Here is a 24,762-nt window from a genome sequence, read left to right on the forward strand (position 1 = left end):
TAAACATGGCCAATTTCTTTTATTTCAAAAGGGCAAACAGAGCTATACAGTACAAGTTGCACATGAAATAATTTAGCCTCAGCTGAACTTATTCATTTCTTACTGATGCAGTGACGTCAGAACAACAGAAACAAAACTTCCCATTAGAAACAAAAAATTTGGCTCCTTTTTTTTATGTTGAAACACAATACATCCAAACTGGAAAGGGATGTAAAAAAAGACATAATGTTTTCCAGCTATTTACAGTCTATTTACAGCATTTTTGTCGTCATCTAAATATTGACACACATTGGTATCCTTCTTTCTCTCCTCTCCAATTCACTGATTGTCAAAAGAAAGGATGGGAACGAGTGTGGACATTCTCAAACGGAGCTGCATACTCCTCATTAAACATCTTTGAACCACAGTCCGGGTATGGTATCATGGTGTCCTGTGTGTTTTTACTAACTGCAGCTCCTCAACAATCATCCAACCAGGATCCTCTGACAAATGCTGCCACCGCATACGTTACTATCCATCCAAGGCGCCGTTGCCTCTCTCCTGTGCCAGACCCAAAGTAAAGTCGGAGCCCCTTAGGTCAAACCCGGACACTCTGCTCTCAAACCCGGGACCTCCCGGCTTCCTCTTCAGCTCCTCGCACTTCCTGTATTTACAGATCTGGTGTCCCCTCTTGCGATTGCGACAGCTGCTGCACTGTTCGCAGTTCGTCTGACGCCGACAAGGTACGCACTCCCCGCACCTCTTCCTCTTCCTTCTCCCTCCGCCGCCCCCGCCCAGAGAGCCGGGGGAGTAGCCCTCGGCCACCAGCCCCTCGATGCCCTCAGCTCCCATGGCCGCGCTCCTCCAGTGGCCTCCCCCCATCTGGAAGCCTGCCAGGGGAAACAGAGCGGGGCTGAAGGGGAACCAAGCCCCCAGGAAGGGTTGGAAGTCAGTGCCGCATCCAGAGGAGTCCTCTTCCTCCTCCTCAGGCCCGGATCCACCTCCCTCCCCGTCCCCCTTTGCCTCTGCAGCCTCCCTTTTAGCGGGCTGGCTGCTCTGTGCGCCCAGGCCGGCCTGCTCTGTGGTGGCAGGGGTCAGAGCCAGCAGCCCGGCGCGCATCAGCAGCTCTGCGGCGTGGGCCAGGTGGAGCCCGCTGGGCGACTCCCACATGTCAGGCCAGGAGGGGGCCCGGCGAGGTTTGGTGTGCACAGGCTGGGCAGCCCGCTGCTGGGCCGGGGAGGGCTGGATCAGGCCTTTGACGTCCACGGCCGGGGAAGGGCTGGAGATGTAATGGGAGAGGCCGTAGGGGTGGTTGGAGCGCTTAAGGCTGGGTCTCAGTGGCTCATTGGGGATTTTAGCACTGCTGTGGGCCTGATCTGGGGAGGAAGGGCCAGCGATGTCTACGGCAGTGGACATAGCAGTGGCTGTGTGTGGGGGTGTCTGTCCTTGTGCGAGTGTGTGTGTGTGTGTGTGTGTGTGTGTGTGTGTGTGTGTGGGAGGAGAGGTGAGGGAGAAGGGGATTGAAGCCGATGCGGGGTTGACAACCGTCCTGCTGTTACTTCAGCCAAAATGGCAAGCCTTGGCCTGTGTCCCTATTCCCATTCTCTGCAGCAGCCTCAGAGTCCTGGAGAGCTAGAAATGAATGGGGGATGAAGAGAGGAAGGTTAAGAATAGAAATGTTGGGAGAGACGAATACAGAAAGAGAGTAAACAGAGGAGACGAGACTGGAAGATATTTCTCAGCCAGAGGCAGTAAACACTGTCAGAGAAGCAGAGTGTAGAGAATCTGTTTCAATAGAAGAAGAAAAAATAACATATATGTATAGAAATGTAGAAAACTGCTTGAATAGAGATGAACTGGGCCATGTATCAGACAGTGCATGGCTTGCCCATGATTTCCGCATATAGGAGGCAGTATCCCTTTAAGAATTTCACGGTATATCAATGCAATCAATAACAGAGCGACAACAATATGCAAAGATATGCGCATATGCGCAGGTCAAATGTGGAGCGCGCTTTTCAAATACATTTTGACGACTGCTGTTATGTGTGCCAGCCAAAAGCTTAAGCTCAACAGAGAAGGACTAAATAGAGGACCGTAAAAAAAAAACAGGCTGTCTTTTGTCTGGTATCGACGGCGAGGAGCGAGGTGCGCAACGATGCGGTTGCTGTGGATAAAAAAAGACCAGCCAGGCATATATTCCATGTCCACATTTGTAGAAATCTACTCCAGCGGTTAAACACGGGACATATATGTTGTTACAGGACAACAGCGTGAACACTTTTACGGGTCGATCGGGAGACCCGATCGATCATTTCACCGTGATTAAGGTTACCTAAGAAGACGGTGTTCGACCGACGCCACGGCGAGCTGACCACAGTCCGAGCGGTCGCTGCGACACGGCGCCGCGCGCAGGAAAAGGCGACAAACCCAAAAAACAGCGCAAATCAACAGGAAGTATCGGTTAAACTTCTCCCCCCTTACCTTCTAAATAGGGCCCGAACTCTTCCTGTCACACGTATGATGAAGTCATGAACTAATGGCGTGCTGATTGTGGTGTATATGGACGGCGGAGCTGCCGATTCCTCCTCCACCTCTCCGTCCCGGAGGGTCTGCAAACACTCTGCACGGAATTTGGGGGCGTCGCTCAAAATGCGAAGTGGACTCTGCAGCCGAGACCGTGGTCTGAGCGACCCCCATCACATCCACAGGAACACTTCAACATGCACGGACAGCTGTCAGTAGGAACACTATAGGATGACAGATTAAAACCCAGCATTAGGCTACTAAGTCCCACTCGTCCATTACACTAGTGGCGTTACTACTTTACCAATAAGGAACACGTATTAGCCTGTTATTTCATGAGAAATAGCCTAGCTATTAAAGGTATAGCCTACAACTTTCAATGGCAACACTATAAAATTGTCAATCAACACATCATCGAATCCTCATTATAATGTGTGTTCTTTTTAGGACGTGGACAATATTTACTAACTTTGGACATTTGCAAGAATTCTGGGAATGTTTATTGGAATTTATTGACATTTTCTTGAAAAAAAATATGTTCTGTTATAGGATATAAAATCCTCTATTCCAGACTCAAGCATCACAAAACAAATATATATATATATTCACATTTTAACATGGTGTTTTCATAAAATCATTTTTTTTTGATGATGATGACTGAAATTGTCTAACAATTCATAAATAAGTTTTATAACTGTACGTTACACCTTTTGACTGGCCTAAATGCATCCAACCTATTCTTAAAAGAAAAATAAAGTGTTTGGTGAAAAATATTTTTCATTTAGAAATTATTTGTTCAACTGTTTATTTGTTGTCGTTGTTGCTATTAAAGCATATGCCAGGTCATAATGTCAACCATATGTTACACTAAAGCCATAGCAGTATCCCTGTAATGGGAAGTTATATTCATATGTTAGGCTGCGTCTCAATAAATTGTCTTTGAGGCCTATGCTAATTAAATTCATTCATAACTTAAGTCCTGTTTGGTCAGTGAAAACACCTCTGTAAACTTATAATTCATTAATTATATTATTAATTAGCTTAGTACACAGTAGTAAATTAGTGACACGCCTTTATTGCAGTAATAAAAGGGAGATGTGAATATTTGCTTTATCCTTTTGTTGATACACAAAATTGATCAACAATATGATGTAGGCCTAAAAAAATAAATAAAAAAAATAAAAAATAAATTAAAAAAAAAAAGAGTCTTTGAGCAGGTTGACGCTATACATAACTGTTTTAACATTACATTTTAAGAAACGCTAACCGCAAAAATAACTGAACAAAGAAAAACTTGTATTTCCTATAGTATCCACACGACATACCTTTCCATTACAGGGGTGGTCACTATTCATACGTTATGACCGTTGAACTCAACAGACCTTTTTCACAGCAAACATTTTTAACTTGTCAAAGTAGGAAAAGCACAGCTGGAATTGATAACCTTAATGATGGCTCAACTCCATCAAGTGTCCCAGTAAGCTAGTTCAGTGAGTCAGCATGCACAATACCAGGACCTCTCCTAAGTGGGATGCAGCCATCATTAATGGTTTTTGTGTGCTTTTCCTACTATGACATGTTAACATGTCTGCCGTGAAAAAAAGAAAAGAAAAAGTCTCTATGCTGGCTTCAGTGTAACAGGTCGACATTATGACGTCACCTAAGCTTAAAAACAACACATGAATGATTGAACAAATAACTAAACAAATCACCCCAAAAATACTCAGCGTTCTTGCTAAAGTTTTTTAGCCTATTTAGCATGAATTACCCTACATGCTAGTGTTCCTCCACTTGTAAAGCGTCGCCGTTCTCCGTTCTGTCCCTCTGTGACGCTGCTGCCCGTTAAAGGTGACTCCTCTCACACGGGGACGGCGGAGTCCAGTCCACCTCTTGTGAGAGCCCTCCGTTGCATCTGGCACGCAGCCAGATACCTCGTGCGTGTCTCTGTGTGTGTGTGTGTGCGCACTTGCGTGTACGTGTCACTATGGGAGCAGGGGCCCACCGTACTCGCGTTCACGGTCTGGCCTGGACTATCCGTGTAAACACAGCGTCTCCTAGTGGTCACCACAAATACTGCCACATCTTAAAATGGCCACTGGTGCTGGTGGACACTGCAGCACGGCATCCCCACCCCCCCCTCACCTTCAGCCAAGGCCTCTCTCTCTCTCTCTCTCACACACACACACACACACACACACACACAGGTCCCACTGCAGTCACCACACAGGGCTGTTTACTCATTATCCCTGCCCACTGTTAATCCACACTGCTCCGCCTCACTGCTAACAGAGGTGAAGTTGTTCGGCGACGTGCATTTGATCCTGTGGTTAAAAAACAAACTAATGTACAGTTTGGCCCCTGGGCCTCGCTACAACCCCCTCCTGAAAAATAAATGATGCGAAGGCTACAAATCCGATCACTCAATAAAGTTTTATTCACAATATACAGAACAATGAATCAAGTCAGACACACTGCAGCCAGTAGAAAATAAATCTAATGAAAAAAGCTAAATATATCCTTTGTAAGCAGACTTTTGAACAGTACAGATTAAATACAAGTTTCCCCAGAAAGCAGACAGTAACGGGTTACAAACATCAGATAGTGTTTCAACACTTTGAGATTGGAGAGGATTATTATTATTATTTCGTTTTTTTGTTTTTCTCCTGACTAAGCAGCTCTCAAAAATCATAACCTGTAACATTCACATGGGTTGTGTGCATTGTTTTGGACTCTGGGTTCGTGGGTTGTAGATTTAAATAGAAGGCCTTGGCTGAATTCAAAAAGAACGGGCTGACTTGAGACCAAGAGTTGCCAGTTGATCAGGTTTTCGACCACCTGCTCCACCCCCAGGAGGAGTGAAGGAGGAAGGGGGGGGGGGGGACGCAGGTGACACCAGATGTGAAGGTACAATGCCTGCATGATGAAACCGACTCACTTATATCAGGTCCAGGGAGAATTTGAACAAAAAAACTCTTGTAAATAAGTAGGTCAAAATGCAACTGCCCAGTCACAACACCTCATGTCTGACTGTGCTGATTGTCAAAGTCCCTTCCTTATCTCCGCTCAAAAAAAGGACCTTTGATTTCAAAGCCATTTCATGTGGAAACAGCGTGGCGTACGTATGAAATCAAAATACGCAACATTTTTCAGCACTTTTCTGTTCTGGACTATGAATAATACCCACGGTTTGATTTAATTTCAACAATGCCATACTCCGTCACCATCAGTGTGACACTGCGATGATGACGATAACTGATAGGGGAAAAACTAGGGTGGGGGTGAGGGGAATGAGAAGTGAAGGGAGGGCGAGGCTCTCCGACTGGGTGGCTTAAGCGTCCTTCTTTTTGATGATGAGTGGTCCGACGTTGTCCCCGGTTTCCTCGTTGTGTTTGGTGTGGGCTCCGTCGCAGAAAGGGAACTGGAAGCACAACATGCCGCGTTAGAGGAAAAACAAAAGTCGTTAAGACTTAAGGGACGTTAAACTTTTGATTTTTCTTGTTCTTTATTCTACGTCCATGAAGCAAATTGTGGATATTGTTTATGCAAAAGGACTTCGAGGACTCCCAAGTACCACTTGGGTTCATTTCAGTGTTAAAATGGGACCTCTACCCAAAATGATAGCTGCCCACTCAGTTTAATTCAGATAGCTAAAAAAAAAAAAAAAAAAAAAGTGTTATTAATTTACTCCTGCATGCATAGCACTTCAGCCAACACTAATGACGGGCTTTTTCTTCTGGCATGTTAAGCATTATGGGTTGAAGGGGGTGTTAGAACTGAAGATTTCCATTAGCAGTCAAAGGAAAAAACAGCCTGGCTGTGACATCACTGACTGGGATGTAAAAAGAAAGGCAACAATGTGTGAAAGTCTGGCACACACACACACACACACACACACACACACACACACACACACACACACACACACACACACACACACACACACACACACACACACACACACACACACACACACACACACACACACACACACACACACACACACACACACACACACACACACACACACACACACACACACACACACACACCCTTTAATTGTGGAACGCTAAGGGAGTTTCGGACCCCCGAGAAGTGGTTTTGCTAGCTTAGAATGCCCAATAACAGTTACTCAAACACCAAGCTAAAGTGCAGTTATGAATAGGGTCGGGCATCTTTTGGATTCTAACAATTCTGATTCCAATTGCAATTCTTCCTTTTTGATTCCGGTTCTTATTGATTCTTTGAGGGGTGAAACGCGTCACATGCTTATTTCACAAATAAGAGGAAAGTTTTATTTTGATTCAGTGGTGGGTTGCAGTTTTACCGGGTGTAAAACAAAGCCAGACTAGAGCACCGCTTACTGTGCTCCAGGCCTGTAAGATATCAAGTGCCTGGCCGCTACGGAAACCAAAACTTACGCATTTAAATTTGCAACTGATAATCAGATTTGAAACCAAATCCTCCAAACGATTCCAATAAAGAGGAGATTCCACTGGAATCATAATTTTTGAAACGATTCCAAGTAGGAATCGGTTCTCAATGCCCAACCCTAGCTATGAATGGCCCTGAAGTAGCTGCCGAGGAATCACCTTCTTGGACTTCCAGCAGCGGCAGTACACAGCCTTGGTGGCGATGTCCTCCATGTCGAAGCTGTGGACCACTTTGGGGCTATCTTTACTGATGCATGTGTTCACCAGGCCCTTTTTACAGCTCCGGCCGTTCAGGTAATGGCTGACTAGGAAACCGCCGACAGCTGCAACCACTGCGACCGGCACGGCAACCACCAAATGCTCTGGAGAGAGAGAGAGAGAGAGAGAGAGAGAAACTGGCTCTTTAGCGCTAGGTAAAGCAGTTAAACCCTCGTGTTGGCTTCGTCGACCACGCAGCTTTTTGTCATTCTGGGTCAAAATGAAAACCTTTTTTTTTTTTTTCTCTCAATGTTTTGGTCTTCTTTTGACAGTTTTGTGGCTATTTTGAAGCTTCTCTTTAACGTTTGTTGTTTTTTTAAATCAAGTTTTTGAAGCTTTTTCTGACTTGTCACTTTTTTCCAAGTTTGTCACTTTTTCTGATGTATGTCAATTTAAAAAATTGTTTTTCTTCCCCCACGTTTTTGAAGCATTTTTGTCACTTTTTTCAACCTATCCATTTTTTTCAAATGCTATAAAATCTAATAAAATACCCAAATTAATTGAAAGTATTGAACTGATCATTTATTTTACACTAAAGAACATCATTTTTCAATTGGTTGAAAGAAACCCAATTTTTTGATATAGAGACTTTCTAAAATTGGTCAAATTTGACCCGAGGACGACAGGAAGGTTAATACCGCACTACTTTAGTATTTATTTAAAAGGAACATGCCGACTTATTGGGAATTTATCTTATTCACCGTAACCCCCAGAGTTAGACAAGTCGATACATACCCTTCTCATCTCCGTGTGTGCTGTAATGCTGTCTGACGGCTCCAGCGGCATCAGGCCAGCACAGAACATGCAGGTGAATGGTTCCAGTAATCCTACTGCTCCGAATAAGTGACAAAATAACACCAACATGTTCCTATTTACATGTTGTGATTTGTAGAGTCACAGCGTGTACAAAAAACAACGTAACATGAGACACAGCCATCTTCTAACAGTAAACAAACCGGGAACTATATTCTCAGGCGGAAGAATATAGTACTTGGGCGGAGTGATATGCTCGCAGCAAGCCTGTCTGAGAATATAGTTCCCGGTTTGTTTACTGTTAGAAGACGGCTGTGTCTCATGTTACGTTGTTTTTTGTACACGCCAGATTTCTACAAATCCCAACATGTAAATAGGAACATGTTGGCGTTATTTTGTCACTTTTGTCACAATTTGGAGCAGTAGGCTAGTTGGAACCAGTTACCTGCAGGATCTGTGCTGGGCTAAGCTAATGCTGGAATCGTCAGACAGCATTACAGCACGCACGGAGATGAGAAGGGTATGTATCGACTTGTCTTACTCTGGGGGTTACGGTGAATAAGCTTAATTCCCAATAAGTCGCCGTGTTCCTTTAACCTTTATTTAGCCAGGATAGGTCCCATTGAGATTAAAAAATCTCCTTCTCAAGGTCCTGGCTAAAATAGGCAGCAGCACATTATCTCTTATATACATCTCTCCTCCTACAGCTTCGCAATGTTGCATAATCAGATAGGATTTCTAATAAATTCTTGTCCATTAGATGCAGTGCCTTTTCATGTTGACCGTTTTTTCCAAGGCAACGAGGAGGATTATCCAGGTCCACTGAGCGTCACATGATGTTGAGTCGTAAAACAAGAGGAACAGGGGCCCTGCTGTCAGTCCGGATCAGCAAGTTCACTGATTAGCTAGCTGCTTTGATAGAGAGGCTAGTAGCCATGATGCGTTAGGATACTCCTGCTGTAGATGCTGGGATCGCCTCCGAGTATGGGCTTATCTGATGGGCAAAAGAACTATCCGAGTGACCGTCTACATGTGGCTGTATCCAACACGCCTGACTGGCCAGTTAGCTAGCTAACGTTACATGGCGGTTAGCCAGCTAAGGAACGGTTGTTGACAGTGCAACCAATAAGTAGCTAACTTTATAAATTAGATAATCCTTTAAATATGTATGTACTCAATTGACTTGAAGTCTCCATACAACCGCGCAGTAGCCTCAAAACAATTCAGACCGTAACGTTAGCTGTTAACGTTACTTGGCTTGGGTAACGTTAGGTCACAGACATGATAAGTTTAGCTACGTTAAGTTGAGCGGCAAACGAAAACACTCCCTTAACGCTAGCTTGAATGAATACTTTACCTTTCGAAAACGTGAATCCAGACCTGGGTAAGGCGGGCATTGACATGTGTGACATAGCTGGTAAACTTGGGGTTGGTGTGTGTTTCCTGGACGGTGTGTTGTTTGTAGTCAGCGCTACAAGCAAGGTCAACCGGGGAGTCTTTATATCGGAGCTCTGTCAGCTCCGCAAGCACCGTGCTCGGCTCCCGACGTCACTGTGCAGCAGCCAATCAGGGCTGAGGAGAAGGGAGTGACATAATGCCAGGAGGACAGATCGGAGCAAAACCCCTCCTCCAGCGTACTTCCGGCTTCGCTTTGGTGCCGTTTGAGGACTGAACTGTAACGATCATCTCAAATAGATCACGGATGTATAAGGATTTGATACTTTAATTTTCTTAGTCAAGATATTTAAGATGCAAAGGGATTCACGTGAACCTTTACGAATATCTCGTGTCCACGCGAAATCCAGTATTTTGTTGTTGTTGTGAAAGTTAACTTTTAACCACGTAAACAGGGACAAGAGAATACATTTCACAGCCTCCACCGGCGAAGCTTGCTCAAACGGTGTTAAAATGTTGCATGTGCCTCTACGTTCCAATAAAGATTATTTAAAAAAATTTTTTTAATTCATATAATTTTATGAATAACCGATGCTTTATTTAACGGTCGTTTGTCACAGCTTGCACATCAGGCCACGACGGTTAAAGCCAAAAGGTTTCCGTTGGAGGAGAATCATCTTGATGGCTGCGAGGCTTTGGCAGAGAATAAGTTATTTCTCTTGAACCACGTAAATGTGATGAGCCACAACAGTCCTTTCTGGATTTCACTTGATAAACTTATTTTAACAGAAAAAAACGTGTCCATCTTTAGCAAATAATTGATATATGAACACGGAATCGCCATGAACCGAAATTTAATGTACTCAGATTACTGTACACAAAAGCACCACCAGAGGGCAGCAAAACGACCTACTGTCACAGACATTTAAATAATAAAAAATATATATATATTCTGTAACTACCATCTCCCACAGCTTGTGATCATTCATTCTGAACTATTTTAAAAACCTTTAAGTTCCAGTAGTTTTATTTTCCAACCAGACATTCCCCGATATCCACAAAGAATGTTAACTATCTAACAGTGATGCTGTGTGGTCATGGCGCAGGTATCCTGCAGCTTCTCGTGCCCCTTTCTTACCTCGGTTATGTCCTCCAAAAGGGAGAGTGAGTCAACACAGGAATCATGGGGTTTTTTTATTACACAGTTTAATCAACACACAAAGCTCAACGAGCCTCTCAGGTAATTCAATATACAGAGGTTTTGTGCAAGAAGAGTGGGTTCTTCTCGCACCCAGAGCCCAAGCCAGTCCCATAGCCATTTAAGATGTTAGCCTCTAATTTAACAATAGCAAAAAAAAACAAAAACAAAAAGGAAAGAAAAAAAAAAAAAAAAGCAACCTAAAGAGTTATGGGGAGGGAGGGGTGGGGGAGGAGATAAAAACACAGGTTAAACTAAGGAAAATAAATTGCTTAAATACCTGGTCCAGACCAGAACCTCCACTTTGTGAATGAAGAAAAGTTGGTTGGTGGTGACATGACACGGGTTTACAATTGTGCGTGCATGTGTGTCTAGGTGTGTGTTTGTGTGTACAAAGGGGTCAACTTGGGTGGGGTGGGAGTTAGGAGCAGGAAGTGTGGGGATAAATTCAAGTCCTTTCATAGAATCCAACAGAAGACCAAAATAGGCTACGTGCATCGGTTCCATTTTAACGTAGCTTGCAATGATTTCTTTTGAGTATTCATTGTATAAAATACAGAGTGCCCTTCGACTCGCGTGCGAAAACAAACTGCCTTCTTGAATTGTCACCTCTGCGGATGGGAATTATCTGACAACAAAACAAGAAAAGGGTGCAGAGTGTAAAAGTCCCTCCATCTTATTGTCCCCTACTCCCCTAAAGAAATAGGGAAATAAAGAAAAAAAAAAAAAAAAGAAGGTCCCCTCAAAGTTTTACAGATGCTCAAAAGGAATGCGTTTAGTGATTACCGTCGGGGGAAGGTGGGATGCAGGTGTGTATAGGAAAAAGGGGGGGGGGGTTAGGGGGTGCGACAGCCCAACCTGCACGGTGACAAAATGTAACGAAATACTGGAGTCAGGAGATAGGGCCAGAGGTCACAGGGGAGGTAGGAGGTGAAGAGGGAGTAGGGGCCGATGGGTGTTGCCATTGCAAGTTGACAATATGTACACTGGAGGGTGGGCAGTGAGCTGAGAGGAGAGGAAAAGGAGAGTCAAACAGGGAGAGGAAGAAAAGAGAGAGAGAGAGAGAGAGAGAGAGAGAGAGAGAGAGAGAGAGAGAGAGAGAGAGGAGGGGCAGAGGGAGTTTTACAGGTACTCTGGTGAAGGGGAGGGGTGGCTCAAAGAAAGCACTCCAATGGAAACCAACAAGATCTTGTTTTAAACTTCTCATTTGTTTGAATGGTTTTGTTTGTTTTCTCTTTATGTCTGAAGCTCCCCTAACCTTATGTCGTAGAGGTGGTTGGCCATGATTCTACCCCAACACTACATTGCATACTTTTGTGTCCATTCCCGAGCTATTTTGTTGTACCTGTGAACAAGCAGAGAGAGAGAGAGAGAGAGAGAGAGAGAGGGGAGAAGGAGTTATTAGTCGTTTTGCTTTACAAAAAGATCAAAATATTGTTACATCTTTTACTGTAGGGAATCTGTGACACTGTCACTCATTCATTTCCATGTGTACATCATAAGTTTTGCTGCTGTCCTTGAAGCAGCAGCGGAGATGCCAGCTGGCTGGAACTCTACAACGGCAGATACAGCTCTGCCAGCTTGCACCAATTTTTCCAGCAGGTTTGTCTTTATGTCCCCTTCCTACTGCAGAAAACTGCCGGAGTTGATGCTGCTGGCCAGTTAGCACAGATATGGTACAACCCAAATAATAGCCATTCTCACTGCCCTGATTAGGTTTATTAAGCTTGTTGGTAAGTGATACCAAAGGGGACAAAAAGGCAAAAGAGCCGTTATTGGTTTTGTTTACCACGTCCTGTAAGCGCAGAGGTGTACTAACCCCACAGCAAAAAAATCTAGTGATTGATAAGCAGCATCCTAATGAAGCCAAAATAATAATGTAAAACTTTAATAGTAAAAAAGGCACATTATTTGACGGCTGCCACCTTAAAAGTGCTCATATTCAGGTTCATAATTGTATTTAGGTTATATCAGAATAGGTTTAATTTTCAAAAAACACCATATTTTTGTTGTACTGCACATTGCTGCAGCTCCTCTTTTCACCCTGTGTGTTGAGCTCTCTGTTTTAGCTACAGAGTGAGGCATCGCACTTCTGTTCCATCTTTGTTGGGAATCGCACATGCTCAGTACCTAGGTAAGGACTACTAGCCAGTCAGAATCCGAGTATGAGGGCGTGCCCTAACAGTACCTAGGTAAGGACTACTAACCAGTCAGAAGCAGAGTATGAGAGCGTGCCATGCTAGCAGCTAGGCGAGCATTATAACGTGTGTTACAAAGTGACGCACGTTTGTCTCTGAAGTAAAGGCTGGACTACAATAGAGCTGTTTGGAGCAGTTGGTGAACAGTGTTTTCTGTTGGAGATGGGAAGTCCCTTTGGGGGGGAATTTGGGCTTTTTCACTTTGTAAACCTATAACATGCACAAAAAAAGATATATAAAAATAAAGGAAAGGGGAAAAGCCAAAAAGCATAATACGAGCCCCCTAACATCGATGGTTCACATCGTCAGTCGAGAAGCTCCCGATTCATATTTTGTCGTCAGTCGATTCACCTCCTGTTTTTTTTGCTGAATCATTGTACACAGAGTAGAGCTGGATAAGATAAGCGCATGCCAGGCTGTAAACTTTCACAAACCGAGTCTAGTCTTCAAATGACCCAGAGATTTAACTGGGATAGAAACAGAAAAGGTGTGCTGGAAATGTAGGACAGCACTCTGACTTATTTGACTGAGTGGAGGGGATGTTTTCATAGTACAGATGGTGAACATGAGCAGTAAAACGCGAGTATTGCAGGTAAACACGAGACTGTACTCCACGCTCCGCAGGTGAGATGGACTGTAACTGGGTGGAGGAGATAAGAAATAAAACCATGAACCACAAATACATGGCAATTTGAAGGGCTTTTTAGAGGATTTCTTTTATCCATGTATCACATTTTTGTCTATTCCCATTTTAAGCAAGCACATTTATCTCATTGCAAGCAGCCACATCTTGCCATTCTGTTTTAAAGCTACAAAAATAACACATTCACAAATTGAGCTGTAGCAACTGTGCAGAACTTTGCATTACTTTGATAAAGCCAGATGGATTAATGACACCAAATGTAAAAGTAATTTCTTGGTAAGAAATGTTTCTAAAAGAAATGTAAAAATGATTGTTTGTGATATAGTTCGAGCTCTCAAGTTGCTCTGTGTCCATTCAGAGTAGCAGGTAGGGGAGGGAAAGCACAATTACTACCTTCAGATGGTCAAAACTACCTTTATATGGGGCGGGAATATAACTAAATGTTCTGAAACCTCAGCAGACACCTGTAATTAACTTTTGGAACGGCCAGAACCTGAGACTTTTTAAGCTCACACTGTATGGATTAGTTGCCAGCCATTAATGTAAACATTGAGCCCCCAGTCGGTTTTGTTCATCGACAATTCCAATAAAGTTTATTCAAAAAGAAGGCTGCATCCTCAACGTAGACAAAAAGAGAAAAAGGCAGCAATTCTATGAATGGAAAGAGGAAAACTGGAGCCACGGATGGCTGGAAGACGTAGACAATGCGATCCGTCTGATCTGCAGTAAACTTCATCTTTATGTCACAGCAGTCTCATACAGTTTGAGCCACAACGTGTAAAATATGACTCTCAGTAATATTAAAAAGAAGTTCAGTTCATAATGGAAATCTTTTGAAAGCAGCAGTGTGGGAAAATCTGACCGTGGTACTTCTCAAACCGCAAGACGACCGACCGAAATTTCTGACCTGCGGGAAATCCCTTTGACCAATCAGAGCGTTGATCATTCAGGCTAGTACCCAGGCACCGTGAATCTCCTCAAACTGCACTAAAAAAAAATGACAACCGATATGGCAGAAATTCAGCCTGATTCAGGTGACCAATTCAGGGCTTAAATCCAGCCTAATCTGTACAGTGTCTGCCCGGCTTAAGAGACTTATTACTTTTGAAGAGTAAGCACCCTGTTCCCATTATTTGACGTGTGAGGACACATGCGTAAACACCGACACTCCATGTATATCTTGGCTTTCAAACTATGTAAAAGACAACACAGAAATGTGGCTAATTGATGTGAATTTGCTAGAATGTTGCTATCAAAATCGTCATCTTTCCAACTTGTGTTACATCCCTTGTGATCGCTGCAGACTCTATGCCAGTACCAATGTTTTTAAAACCAATAATCATGAGCAAGATGGAGCTGGTGTCCATCAGTTGCCAGGTTGTGGATCAGAACAGGCCTAAGCGCAGCTTCAACGATGCCGGGCGGAGATGTGACATTTTATCAGAGTGGGCTGGTTTGTCATGTTAAGAGGCCGTGGAAACAAATTCGGGAATACGTCCAAATGATGCACATAACAACCTGGAGCTAATAACTTACTTTTCCCTGTCCGTCTTGTAGATGCGGGCGATCTCGGGTACTAAGGGGTCGTCCGGGTTTGGGTCACACAGCAGAGAGCAGATGGACAGGAGGACTGGAATGGACCAGTTAACCAATCAGTATTCACAAATAATAACAAAAAAAACAAACAACAAAAAACAGACATTCTCTGAATGTATGTCAGAATTTAACTGATATGAAATTTGAAAGCTGAGACTACTCCAGACCTCTGGGTGAGGAATGTTGTATCATTTGTGGGAAACATTTTCATTAAAAAAAAAAAAAAAAAAAAAAAAAAGACATGTTTCCCCTGTCTATGTTATACTGTTTATAAAAGGCAGCAGCATCTGCCATTTACCTGTAAGAAAGAGCCTACCTTTGGAGATGGTGAGAGCCGGAGACCACTGTGATCGCAGAATGTCAAGACAAATGCTGCCGTTGCTGTTGATATTTGGGTGGTAGATTCTCGTGGTGAATGCAACCTGGAAACAGACCGAGAGAGAGAGAAGAAATGTAGGGGGGAGGGGGCAGGTGAGAGGAACAACAGGAAACTGAATAATGTAAAGCTGAGGCATGTTTTGGCAGGCAAGAGGCACTGTGTGTGCTTCACTGTTACTACTGTATGTGTATGTTTGCTGCTTCTTTGTTTGCAGCTACGTCTTGCTTACCTTTGGCGGTTTGAAGGGGTAGTCTGTGGGGAAGTGTATGGTCAAGAAGAAAACCCCGCTCTGGTAAGGACTGTCATTCTAATGCCGGGAAAGAGAAGCCCACTCAACTCATTAGTGACTGAAATAAATGCATACAAATGGAATATAAAAAGATGAAATGCTAAGGTTGCTGTCAACTGAGATGGGTTCTCCCTACCATTATAAAGCTGAGGCACAGCACTCATTTTGGGCACCACCTAAGCCAAATGAATGAGACTAAATGCCTTTTATCAGATCTAATGATTGTAGTCGGTCCCCAGTGGACTTCATTAGCAAGTTTTGTCTTTAAGCTTTCTGAGGGTTATTTATTAGCTTTTCCAACGTTTGAGACACATATGGTAATAGCAAAGGTACAAAATGATGTTGAAAAACACAATTTTCTTAAGGAAGGACCCCTTAACCCCCCGTTAAATAAGTGCACCCAAGTCTTCAACAAACCTAGGGAAACACTGTTGTCTGACTAAACGTTGACCTTCTCCTGAATTAAATTGATTAAGTAAGCAGTAAATTTAGTTGCCTCAGCACTATCAGATGCTGTATTGGTTAAGTTAAGTTGCTTGATATATGTGTGTGTGAATGCTGGATCCCCAGCAGTAGCTGACTAAATCAGTGAGATACAATAAGTGAATACTTACAGGTCCCATTATCGTGGCTTGCCAGTGAAACACTGCAACAAAAAAAAAAAAAAAAAAAAAGAGAGAAAACTGTTATGAAACACTATGAACACAATGCATGGCTGGGAAGTGTTAGAATATATAATATCGCATGAAGAGAGTGTGTTTATTTACACGGTTGGGTAACAGGCGCTTACATAAAGTGCAACTCAGGACAGCTATTCTTGGCAGTGGTATTTTTAAAAAGGGTCATATAATGGCAGGGGACTCACATTTACATTCAGAAATTGCTCCTTATATGAATGATATTAAAGGCAGTGCTTAAAAGAAAACCGTTAGCTGGACATGGGGTATCATGTTAAAAAGCTTGGACAGCACAAATTGTGACAACAAAAAAAACCTCAGAAGTAGATTTGGTAGCATTTAAACCTGTGCTCTAATTCTAGCATCCTGTTGAGGTCTGAGGACAAATGTCACATTGAAAGAGAAAGAAAATAAAAAAAAATAACGCACTGTAAAACACAGCAATTATGTTACAAGTAGCACTGTCTTGCAGTTTATAGTTGAGTGGTTTATTTGATGTTGGCTGACAGGAAGCGACATGTACAAAGCGATGTTGCTTTGTACACGTCGTTGTACGTGTTGCTACATTTTTCTGTTGTGCCGTTTTAGTGTGAAAAGGTGCCAGGGGGGACACACACACGGCGCTTACCCACCGCTAGTACCAGCCCTACTCGGCTCGGCCGCGGTGCCCCGTCCTCGCTTTTCCGTTGTAGATTTATTACTGCCTCATGCGTGAGGCGAGCGCTGCTGGTTGTTATAGCAACGCCTCAGGAAACTGCCGTGATCTAACGCGACACACACACAGAACGTCGAAGGTGTGTTGTTTTTGATTCTCGGCATGAGGCCAGAAGACACCGTTTCTAAAGAAGCTGGAGGCAGCAAAAAAATAAAGAAAAAACTGTTGGCTAAACTATTTAAAAATGGCGGGTTTGTTCAGGACACCCCTGTCGGTCGCTACAGCAATGACGATGCAGCGATTAGTGACGATTCTCTCTGACCAATCAGTAGTCTGCAGGTTTTCACGTCACCTTTTGGTAGCTCCTCAGCTCGCTTGGAACCTGGACGGAGGGGATACTAAATAAAGTACCTGTTGGCAGGTACTTGGGACTTTTTTTCATTACAGAAAACCAAAAAAAAAGGTGAGTCGAGGCGAGCAGGTACCATGTCATGGAAAAACTCCTATACTAAAAGATACACAAATATGTTGAGTGTAACACCACCAACAACACAAAGAAAAAAACCTGTTCAAATATGTCGCCTGCACATTTTATCAAACAGATTTAAAGTGCTCATATTATGCTCTTTCCCTTTCCTTTATTGTGTTATATATATATTTTTTGTGCACGTTATAGGTTTACAAAGTGAAAAAGCCCAAAGTCCCCCCCAAAGGGACTTACCATCTCCAACAGAAAACACTGTTCACCAACTGCTCCAAACAGCTCTACTGTAGTCCAGCCTTTACTTCAGAGACAAACGTGGTCACTTTGGAACACACGTTATAATGCTCACCTAGCTGCTAGCATGGTACACCCTCATACTCTGCTTCTGACTGGCTAGTAGTCCTTACCTAGGTACTGTCAGGGCATGCCCGCATACTCTGCTTCTGACTGGCTAGTAGTCCTTACGTAGGTACTGCGCATGTGCGACTTCCAACAAAGATGGGATAGAAGTGCAATATCTCACTCTGTAGCTAAAACAGAGAGCTCAACACACAGGGTGAAAAGAGGAGCTGCCGCAATGTGCAGTACAAAAAAAATATGGTGTTTTTTGAAAATTAAACCATGTAAACCTATTTTGATATAACCTCTGAATACAATTATGAACCTGAAAATGAGCATAACATGAGCACTTTAAAGCAAGGACGCTAATAGCACTTGTGTACTTACACGCTCGTTGGTAATGCCATTGAAAAAACAAGTTAGTTGATGTCACTGGAACAAGCTACTACACAGGCTGTTAACCATTCTTAAGCTAACCATTGTGATGTTAACACTACATGTTTTGTAAAGTTCTTCCTATGGCTAGTTAGTTCAACCAAACAATTCCACACTACCAAATACAGAGATTGCTCTTTTAAAATGAATTCCAATGACATGTGCAATACAGCTCGCACTTGGCAAAACTGCGTATGATTCAGATAGCTGTTTCTTCATGTACAAACCAAACTCGAAAGTATTAATTCCAGCAGTGTGGACACACACAAGGAAGTGATCACATCATTACCTAAGGCAATACAAGACCTTGACATCGTCAAAATAAAAGTTTAATCTTATGTTGCTTTTGAAAAGCAAGGAATGGAATATCAAATATCTAAATACTACTACTACTACTACCAGATTGAGCCAATGTTAAATGGAACGTGACTGTGATGACAAAGAGTGGGCTGGGTTAAAATAATCAATTCACCACTTGCAGCCAATCTTTGAGTGATCTGATATTGCTTAATAAAATCCAGAAATCGATCATTTAATATATGCCTTTGCACCATGGCTGTATAAGTGGGGGAATTATTAATGTAAAAATTAACCTGGTGCATTATTAAAAAAATATATTTGAGGTTTGCTTCTTGATTGTGCAACTTCCAGCATTAGGTTCTCCGAGAATCTTTTATATTCAAGCAAAATTGGTATTGTAAGTAGAAATGACCGGAGACCGGAATTGGCCGGTTTTCACGTGCTCGGCCATGACCGGTGACGGGAGGTCAGTCTGACATATGCCGATTTCATGCCGGTCAACACCACAATTAACTGACAACATAAGTTATATGAGTTACAGTTCTCAAGGACGCGCACAAACGCGCGCGCACACACACACACACACACACACACACACACACACACACACACACACACACACACACACACACACACACACACACACACACACACACACACAGCCTCTTTTTCTTTTCTCTCAGCTTCTCCGCCGTGCGTCGAGCGTACCCGCTCGCGGTGTGAAGCGCCTGTCTCACACATGTAGGGAACCTCGTGAATTAACTTGCAACATGTCAGTTGTTTGGAAATTCTTCAGCGTGTGTGCAGAAGATAACAACTTTGCAATATGCAACACCTGCAAGGAAAAAGTAGGGCGTGGAGGGACGACACCAAAAACCCAAATCACATTTTTTTAGTTTGGTATTGGATGTGAAAAGAAGAAAATGGTTCTAATGTTGCACCTTAGATGTGTGTGAATTTCCCACACCAGGAGTAATTTATATTAGTTCTATTTTATAGTGATCCATTAACTGTTCAAAAAATGTTCTGTTCTTTGCAAAATGTTCTATTAAATAAAAGACAGAAAATAAATATTTGTGTGTGCTGTAAAGTGGTTAGAAAAAATGAAATCGGCCTAGAAAGTTGTAATCGGTGCATCATTTAATATATGCCTCTGCACCATGGCTGTATAAGTACTTTAAACTAAATTTTTTGGGTGGATAATTATTAAACATTAACCTGGTGCATTATATCTTGCTTGTGAAACTTCCAGCATTAGGTTCTCTGAGAATCTTTTATATTCAAGCAAAATTGGTAAATGAAACTTCCCTAACCTAATATTACTGAATCGAAAATGTAATCGAGCTTGTGACGCGGAATCGAAATGATTAGGGAAATCCTTGGCGATACCCAGCCTGAACACTGTGCCTACATCGCAGCAACATATCTGCGTTACCTTCACTGCAACTATGTTATCAGCAGCACGGTGCCTTTCTTCAGACAGAAAAGATGTGGCTCTCATTACAGACAGTGGACAGAGTCAATACAAGGCTTCATGTTTGGGTTACTTACATTGAAGGGTTTAAAAAAACAAAACAAAACACAGAGAACAGTAATGCATCTGTCAGTAAACTTCCGCTCATTGATGGTTGTTGTTTATCACCACAGCAGAAAAACATGAAAATAGCCATAAATCTAAACTATGAATGATCAAAAGATGTAATTATATAAGCTAGGTAGAGGGCTCTCTTTGTCTGTGCATTGCACCACATTCGTGAAGTTCACAAAACTTGCAGCAGGTTTGTTCTTTAGCCTAAAGCTTTCTTACGTTAACGTGCGGGCATATACAAGGGATTGACACTACACCCATAATACTCTTATTTGGTCCTCTCTAGAGCTGTAACAATTCCAAATTTGGCTGTACAATTAAATCTTCTCAGAAATAATTGTGATTAACAATATAATTGTCTTTCGGTCAACATTAAAAAGATTCATTTATTTATTACTTTTTCTAACAAATAAGTTTTGAATGAATCCCAGGGTACATCTTTTGGTTATGTGACTGTCATGTGACCCAGATAATGTAATAACACAGGTACACTGCCTAGAAAGTAAACTGTGCCTCTTTATCATAAAACATTGAGTTTTTTCTTAAATCAACATAAAGTTGACAATTGCCATCAACAGTCATATCCCTTAGGAGCTTAGATAATGTTAGCAATTAATTGCGGTGAAACAAAGAAACAGCGATAATGTGATACATGGTGATTAGACAATTATGTAATAATTGTTACAGGCCTGGTCCTCCCCATAAACAGTAAATATAAGATGGGCAGACAGGTGAAGTTGGGGGAAATCCTAAAATATAGAATCACCTTTCAATGTAATACAGTCAAACACAGCACCAGAATGTGGCCTTTCTGACAGAGTACCAACAAAATCACAAGATACACAAAAGGTGATTATTTTTCAAAGGGTTATTTTACTAAACTGCTTGAGATATGCGTTCATGATATTGTGTCGTTCCCCATACACATTCAACACATAACCTAGACTACCAGGATACTGTGACATGCTTATTACACAATGGGACAATGACTTCAATCCATTATTGCTTGATCATTTAACAATACCAATAATATATAATAAAAAAAAAAATGACTTGAAACTAGGCATGTAACAATCATTACATAATTGTCTAATTATCTATATTTTTACATAATCGCCATTTCTTAATTGCTAACATTATCTAAGGTCCTAAGGACCACATCTGTTGATGGTAATTGTTGATTTTATTGAGTTATGCCAAATTGTAATAATATAACTAATTCTTGGTCACACTGTTAAGCTAAAGCGATTTCAGTTGTTGGCACTTGACCCTGCATACATTCATTGCAACCAAAAATGACACAGACATGTGGCAACAGAGTTGGGAATATTTTGCTATTATAATGAATCAGTATTTTCACAAGAGGCAGTCTACAGTCGGTATTTCCTGGATCTGCTTACTCAAAAAACAGAGGTACTTCCTTAATTTAGTTAAATGCCCTGGACTATATAAAAAGCCAGCCCATTCACTGATGCTTTCATTTTCCTTTGCAAGTTACAATACTTAGGCTTGAAACATTTTGTTATGTATTTGAGTTGCAGTCTGTGTAAATTGAAATATTGTGGGCAGTTTTACCGATCCAAACTAATCAGATAAATCATAATTTTTTAACCCGAGGGCGCAGATCTGAAGACAATTCATAGCTATCTTGCAGGTGACAGATTTAAACTACATAGTCTGTAATACATTAGAATATGGCATTCCTTTCGGTGTCATTTGTGTGTGTGTGTGTGTATATATATATATATATATATATATATATATATATATATATATATATATATATATATATATATATATATATTATTTATTAAAGAAATATTTATTTATGCGGGTTGAGTTGTTTATTGAATGATCTGGCCAGAATAAGGGAAGGGTAAGACAGGAATTTGTTGAGTACTGCTCAATGTTGAGCCCCCCCATCACACACAGCTACCAGGGCAACTTCGGTTGAGATGATGGACTTACTGTCATCTCCTACTGGTCCTGCAGAACACTGGGCTGGTGGGTCCCGTGCCAAGTCATTCAACTCCTGAGACAAACATTTGACAAGTCAGTTGATGAGGTCCTGCACAGTATTTCAAGTGTTTCCACAAACATTAACCTACATAACAGAAATGGGAATGGCAACACACAAAAAAACGAAATTCGTGGGGAAAAAAAGATAATAATCTGAAACTAATATGTTTTTTGTTTTGTTTTAAAATACCACTTAACATGCTCTGTATGAGCCCTCTGTATAGTTGACTAAATCCCTGTTTGTAAACAGATCCGAAGGTCAGTGCCACTGCAGTTGCTACAAAGTCTGAATGCAACAGTGACAATTAAAAAAGGGCCATTCCTACTGACAGAACAACACTACAGTAGCACCGTGAGCTTTGATTACTGAAGCGATCGCTATTACATAATAGCATTTCTCCAGGTACAGCAGGTAGAACATGTGACAGCCAAACTGAGATCACGACGATATGACAACAGAGGTTTTACTATAACCAAGACACTCTGGTGAACCGAGTGGAAGCTCGTTGTGTGCAGCCGAGTGTTACGTTATGGTGCAAACAACAGCACAGGATGTCAAGTGAGAGAAACGTTATGCTGGCTGGTCAGCCACATGATGACACAGGCTAAGGTTACTGGAGGAATCAACGAGACAAAAACACAACATTCAGCTAACTCGATCAAACAAACGGCATGATGACGGTCTGCTGCTCGCCTGCTGTCAGCAACATCATGGCATCAAAGGCGAACAACGCGTGGGGCCTGTCTTAACCACAGCGACAAACTGCTAACGTTATCACTAGCGTTCCGCTGTGTATTGCTCCTTTGTCGAATACATACCATTATAATGTCAAATACAACCAATAACGCAACTATTTTTTCCACCACTGACGTTACTGAAAATACCGAATTTACAGGTTGTGCATTACGAAGACAGTATAACGTTAAAAAACAGGGATTAGATAACGTAAACGATAGCTTAACGTTAGGTTACATCCATTCTTATCTTGTAGGCTGTTAAAATTCTACTTACATCCAAACACAAAAACATCGACAAAGTTAACTAACTAATATAAAAAGAGTTAAAAATGGCAAATCGCTTAACAGAATAAGCGCGAGAGTACCCTTAAATTAAGCTAACGTTAATGTTAGCCGGACAACTTAGCTATCTGTCAAATCAAGGACCGAGTTAAACAAGCTTAAGTAACTGTAATAAATACAGTTAGCTAGCTACCTTTACTATCACATAGGGGAACTACTATGGAGATAAATTATAGCAGACACACCAAACGAGTAGAAACTACCGTTAATTTACTGTGAAGATGTAACATTAGCGTCATGTAGTAAGCTAACGTTAGCTTGATCAGAAGAAGCATTTAGCTTATCCAAGTTAGCAACCACCGGGACAGATAATGCTAGCTAGAAACAGCTAGCACACCGCTAATATCGCTAACGTTACCTAGTAACCGGCATAGCTAACGTTAGCTAAAACATTTCGTTATATCCCGTACTAGAGACATCGATGGTGAACCGAAGTAACACGACGAAAATAAGCTTAATAACGGTTAGCTAAGGTTAGTAACGGTTCAACTGTAGCAGCACTGGTGAACCAGTCATACAGGCGGCGTCACCCGCTACTCAGATACCGTTAGCTGGCCGTTGAAACCAAGCCCGAGTTATTTAGTCAGTATTTTTGTTTTATTCTCAGTTTAATAAACCCGACAGACACTCATCAGATGGCCAGCCTTGGATTTAAATCCCTAACGAAACTGCGAAAGCCTGGGCCTCGTCGTTCACTTCCTTACCTTGTGAATTCTTTTCAGAGCCATTGTTGTGCTAGCGCTTCTGTCAGGGAAAACGTGCGATTAAAATGGCGATTGGTATCACTGTCCGTTGGTAATACTACGACTTAGTTTTCATAGAACACTGTTGCTGTACACTCAATTTACCGATCGTTACAAGAAGGAACCACCGATAGAATTTCGAGACGAAACTGAAAGATAGAAGGGGTAGAACCGCGGTCCTTCCTCCTACTGCAGCGGCTACCAAATCACTGCGGCCTGGGATCTGCCAGCAGCAACAACGACAAGACTTCCGAACTCAACTCTTCACAATAAAAGCCCCATCGCCATTATTCCAAATGGACTTACCTGGTGATTTAGTAACTAAACCGACTAAATTATGTTTGAAATTGTCCGACTTGGCTGTACTCTATTCTCATACTATAAATTAAACTGCACCTGTTAGGTAAAAAATGCAGGCCCACAAAATCAGAATCACAATCAGAAAAGGTTTTATTGCCACAATAAGTACACTTATGTGGAATTTGCCTTGGTGAATGAACGAACAAACAAACATTACAACAAATATTAAATAATAATATGAAATAAACAATAAATACAGAAAAACAAAAATATAGATACAAAGTACTGACTGACTTATGTGCAGGCTCCACTGAGAGGAACACATAATGGGCTGCAAGTAACCATTATTTTCATGATTGATTAATCTGTCAATTTCTGTCTCCATTAATTGTTTGGTTTATGAAATGTCAGAAATAGTGAAAAATGCCCATCACAAGCAGCAAATCCTCTCATCCGAGTAGTTGGAACTTGGACCAGAGAATGTTTGGCCCTTAACTA

At 41.9% G+C, this 24,762-nt stretch overlaps 3 protein-coding genes across 7 annotated transcripts; all 3 read right to left on the bottom strand.

Moving 5' to 3' along the window:
- Positions 1 to 4,623, bottom strand: cxxc5b (CXXC finger protein 5b). 4 transcript variants are annotated; one of them, XM_028589611.1, is made up of 3 exons: positions 4,279 to 4,623; positions 2,464 to 2,729; positions 1 to 1,611 (listed from the first exon to the last, which is right to left on the bottom strand). In XM_028589611.1, the coding sequence occupies exon 3, from the start codon at positions 1,393 to 1,395 to the stop codon at positions 511 to 513; it is 885 nt and encodes a 294-aa protein (XP_028445412.1). In that variant the 5' UTR covers positions 1,396 to 1,611; positions 2,464 to 2,729; positions 4,279 to 4,623; the 3' UTR covers positions 1 to 510. The 4 variants fall into 4 exon arrangements, with proteins under 4 accessions (XP_028445412.1, XP_028445413.1, XP_028445414.1 ...); XM_028589612.1 differs by having other exon boundaries at positions 4,274 to 4,623; XM_028589613.1 differs by lacking the exon at positions 4,279 to 4,623 and adding an exon at positions 3,831 to 3,880.
- A 293-nt stretch (positions 4,624 to 4,916) lies between these two features.
- Positions 4,917 to 9,511, bottom strand: zgc:110843 (CDGSH iron-sulfur domain-containing protein 1). Its single transcript, XM_028589441.1, has 3 exons — positions 9,304 to 9,511; positions 7,095 to 7,297; positions 4,917 to 5,923 (listed from the first exon to the last, which is right to left on the bottom strand). Exons 1-3 carry the CDS (start codon positions 9,356 to 9,358, stop codon positions 5,834 to 5,836), a joined length of 348 nt encoding a protein of 115 aa, XP_028445242.1. The 5' UTR covers positions 9,359 to 9,511; the 3' UTR covers positions 4,917 to 5,833.
- A 1,011-nt stretch (positions 9,512 to 10,522) lies between these two features.
- Positions 10,523 to 24,201, bottom strand: ube2d2 (ubiquitin-conjugating enzyme E2D 2 (UBC4/5 homolog, yeast)). 2 transcript variants are annotated; one of them, XM_028589108.1, is made up of 8 exons: positions 23,926 to 24,201; positions 22,091 to 22,154; positions 16,259 to 16,290; positions 15,585 to 15,662; positions 15,293 to 15,398; positions 14,917 to 15,010; positions 11,798 to 11,884; positions 10,523 to 11,167 (listed from the first exon to the last, which is right to left on the bottom strand). In XM_028589108.1, the coding sequence occupies exons 1-7, from the start codon at positions 23,947 to 23,949 to the stop codon at positions 11,839 to 11,841; spliced, it is 444 nt and encodes a 147-aa protein (XP_028444909.1). In that variant the 5' UTR covers positions 23,950 to 24,201; the 3' UTR covers positions 10,523 to 11,167; positions 11,798 to 11,838. The 2 variants fall into 2 exon arrangements, with proteins under 2 accessions (XP_028444909.1, XP_028444908.1); XM_028589107.1 differs by having other exon boundaries at positions 10,523 to 11,884.
- Between the last annotated feature and the right edge of the window lie 561 nt (positions 24,202 to 24,762).

Source organism: Perca flavescens, chromosome 10, assembly GCF_004354835.1.
Source record: "Perca flavescens isolate YP-PL-M2 chromosome 10, PFLA_1.0, whole genome shotgun sequence".
Lineage (NCBI taxonomy): Eukaryota > Metazoa > Chordata > Actinopteri > Perciformes > Percidae > Perca > Perca flavescens.

Coding starts and splice junctions, on each gene's coding strand:
- cxxc5b (XM_028589611.1), bottom strand. CDS start 1,395: ATGTCCACTGCCGTAGACATCGCTGGCCCTTCCTCCCCAGATCAGGCC.
- zgc:110843 (XM_028589441.1), bottom strand. CDS start 9,358: ATGTCACACATGTCAATGCCCGCCTTACCCAGGTCTGGATTCACGTTT. Junction 7,298..9,303: donor TGGATTCACGTTTTCGAAAG/GTAAAGTATTCA, acceptor CTCTCTCTCCAG/AGCATTTGGTGGTTGCCGTG. Junction 5,924..7,094: donor GCTGCTGGAAGTCCAAGAAG/GTGATTCCTCGG, acceptor TTGTGCTTCCAG/TTCCCTTTCTGCGACGGAGC.
- ube2d2 (XM_028589108.1), bottom strand. CDS start 23,949: ATGGCTCTGAAAAGAATTCACAAG. Junction 16,291..22,090: donor AGGACCAGTAGGAGATGACA/GTAAGTCCATCA, acceptor TTTTTGTTGCAG/TGTTTCACTGGCAAGCCACG. Junction 15,011..15,292: donor GGCTCTCACCATCTCCAAAG/GTAGGCTCTTTC, acceptor GGTCCATTCCAG/TCCTCCTGTCCATCTGCTCT.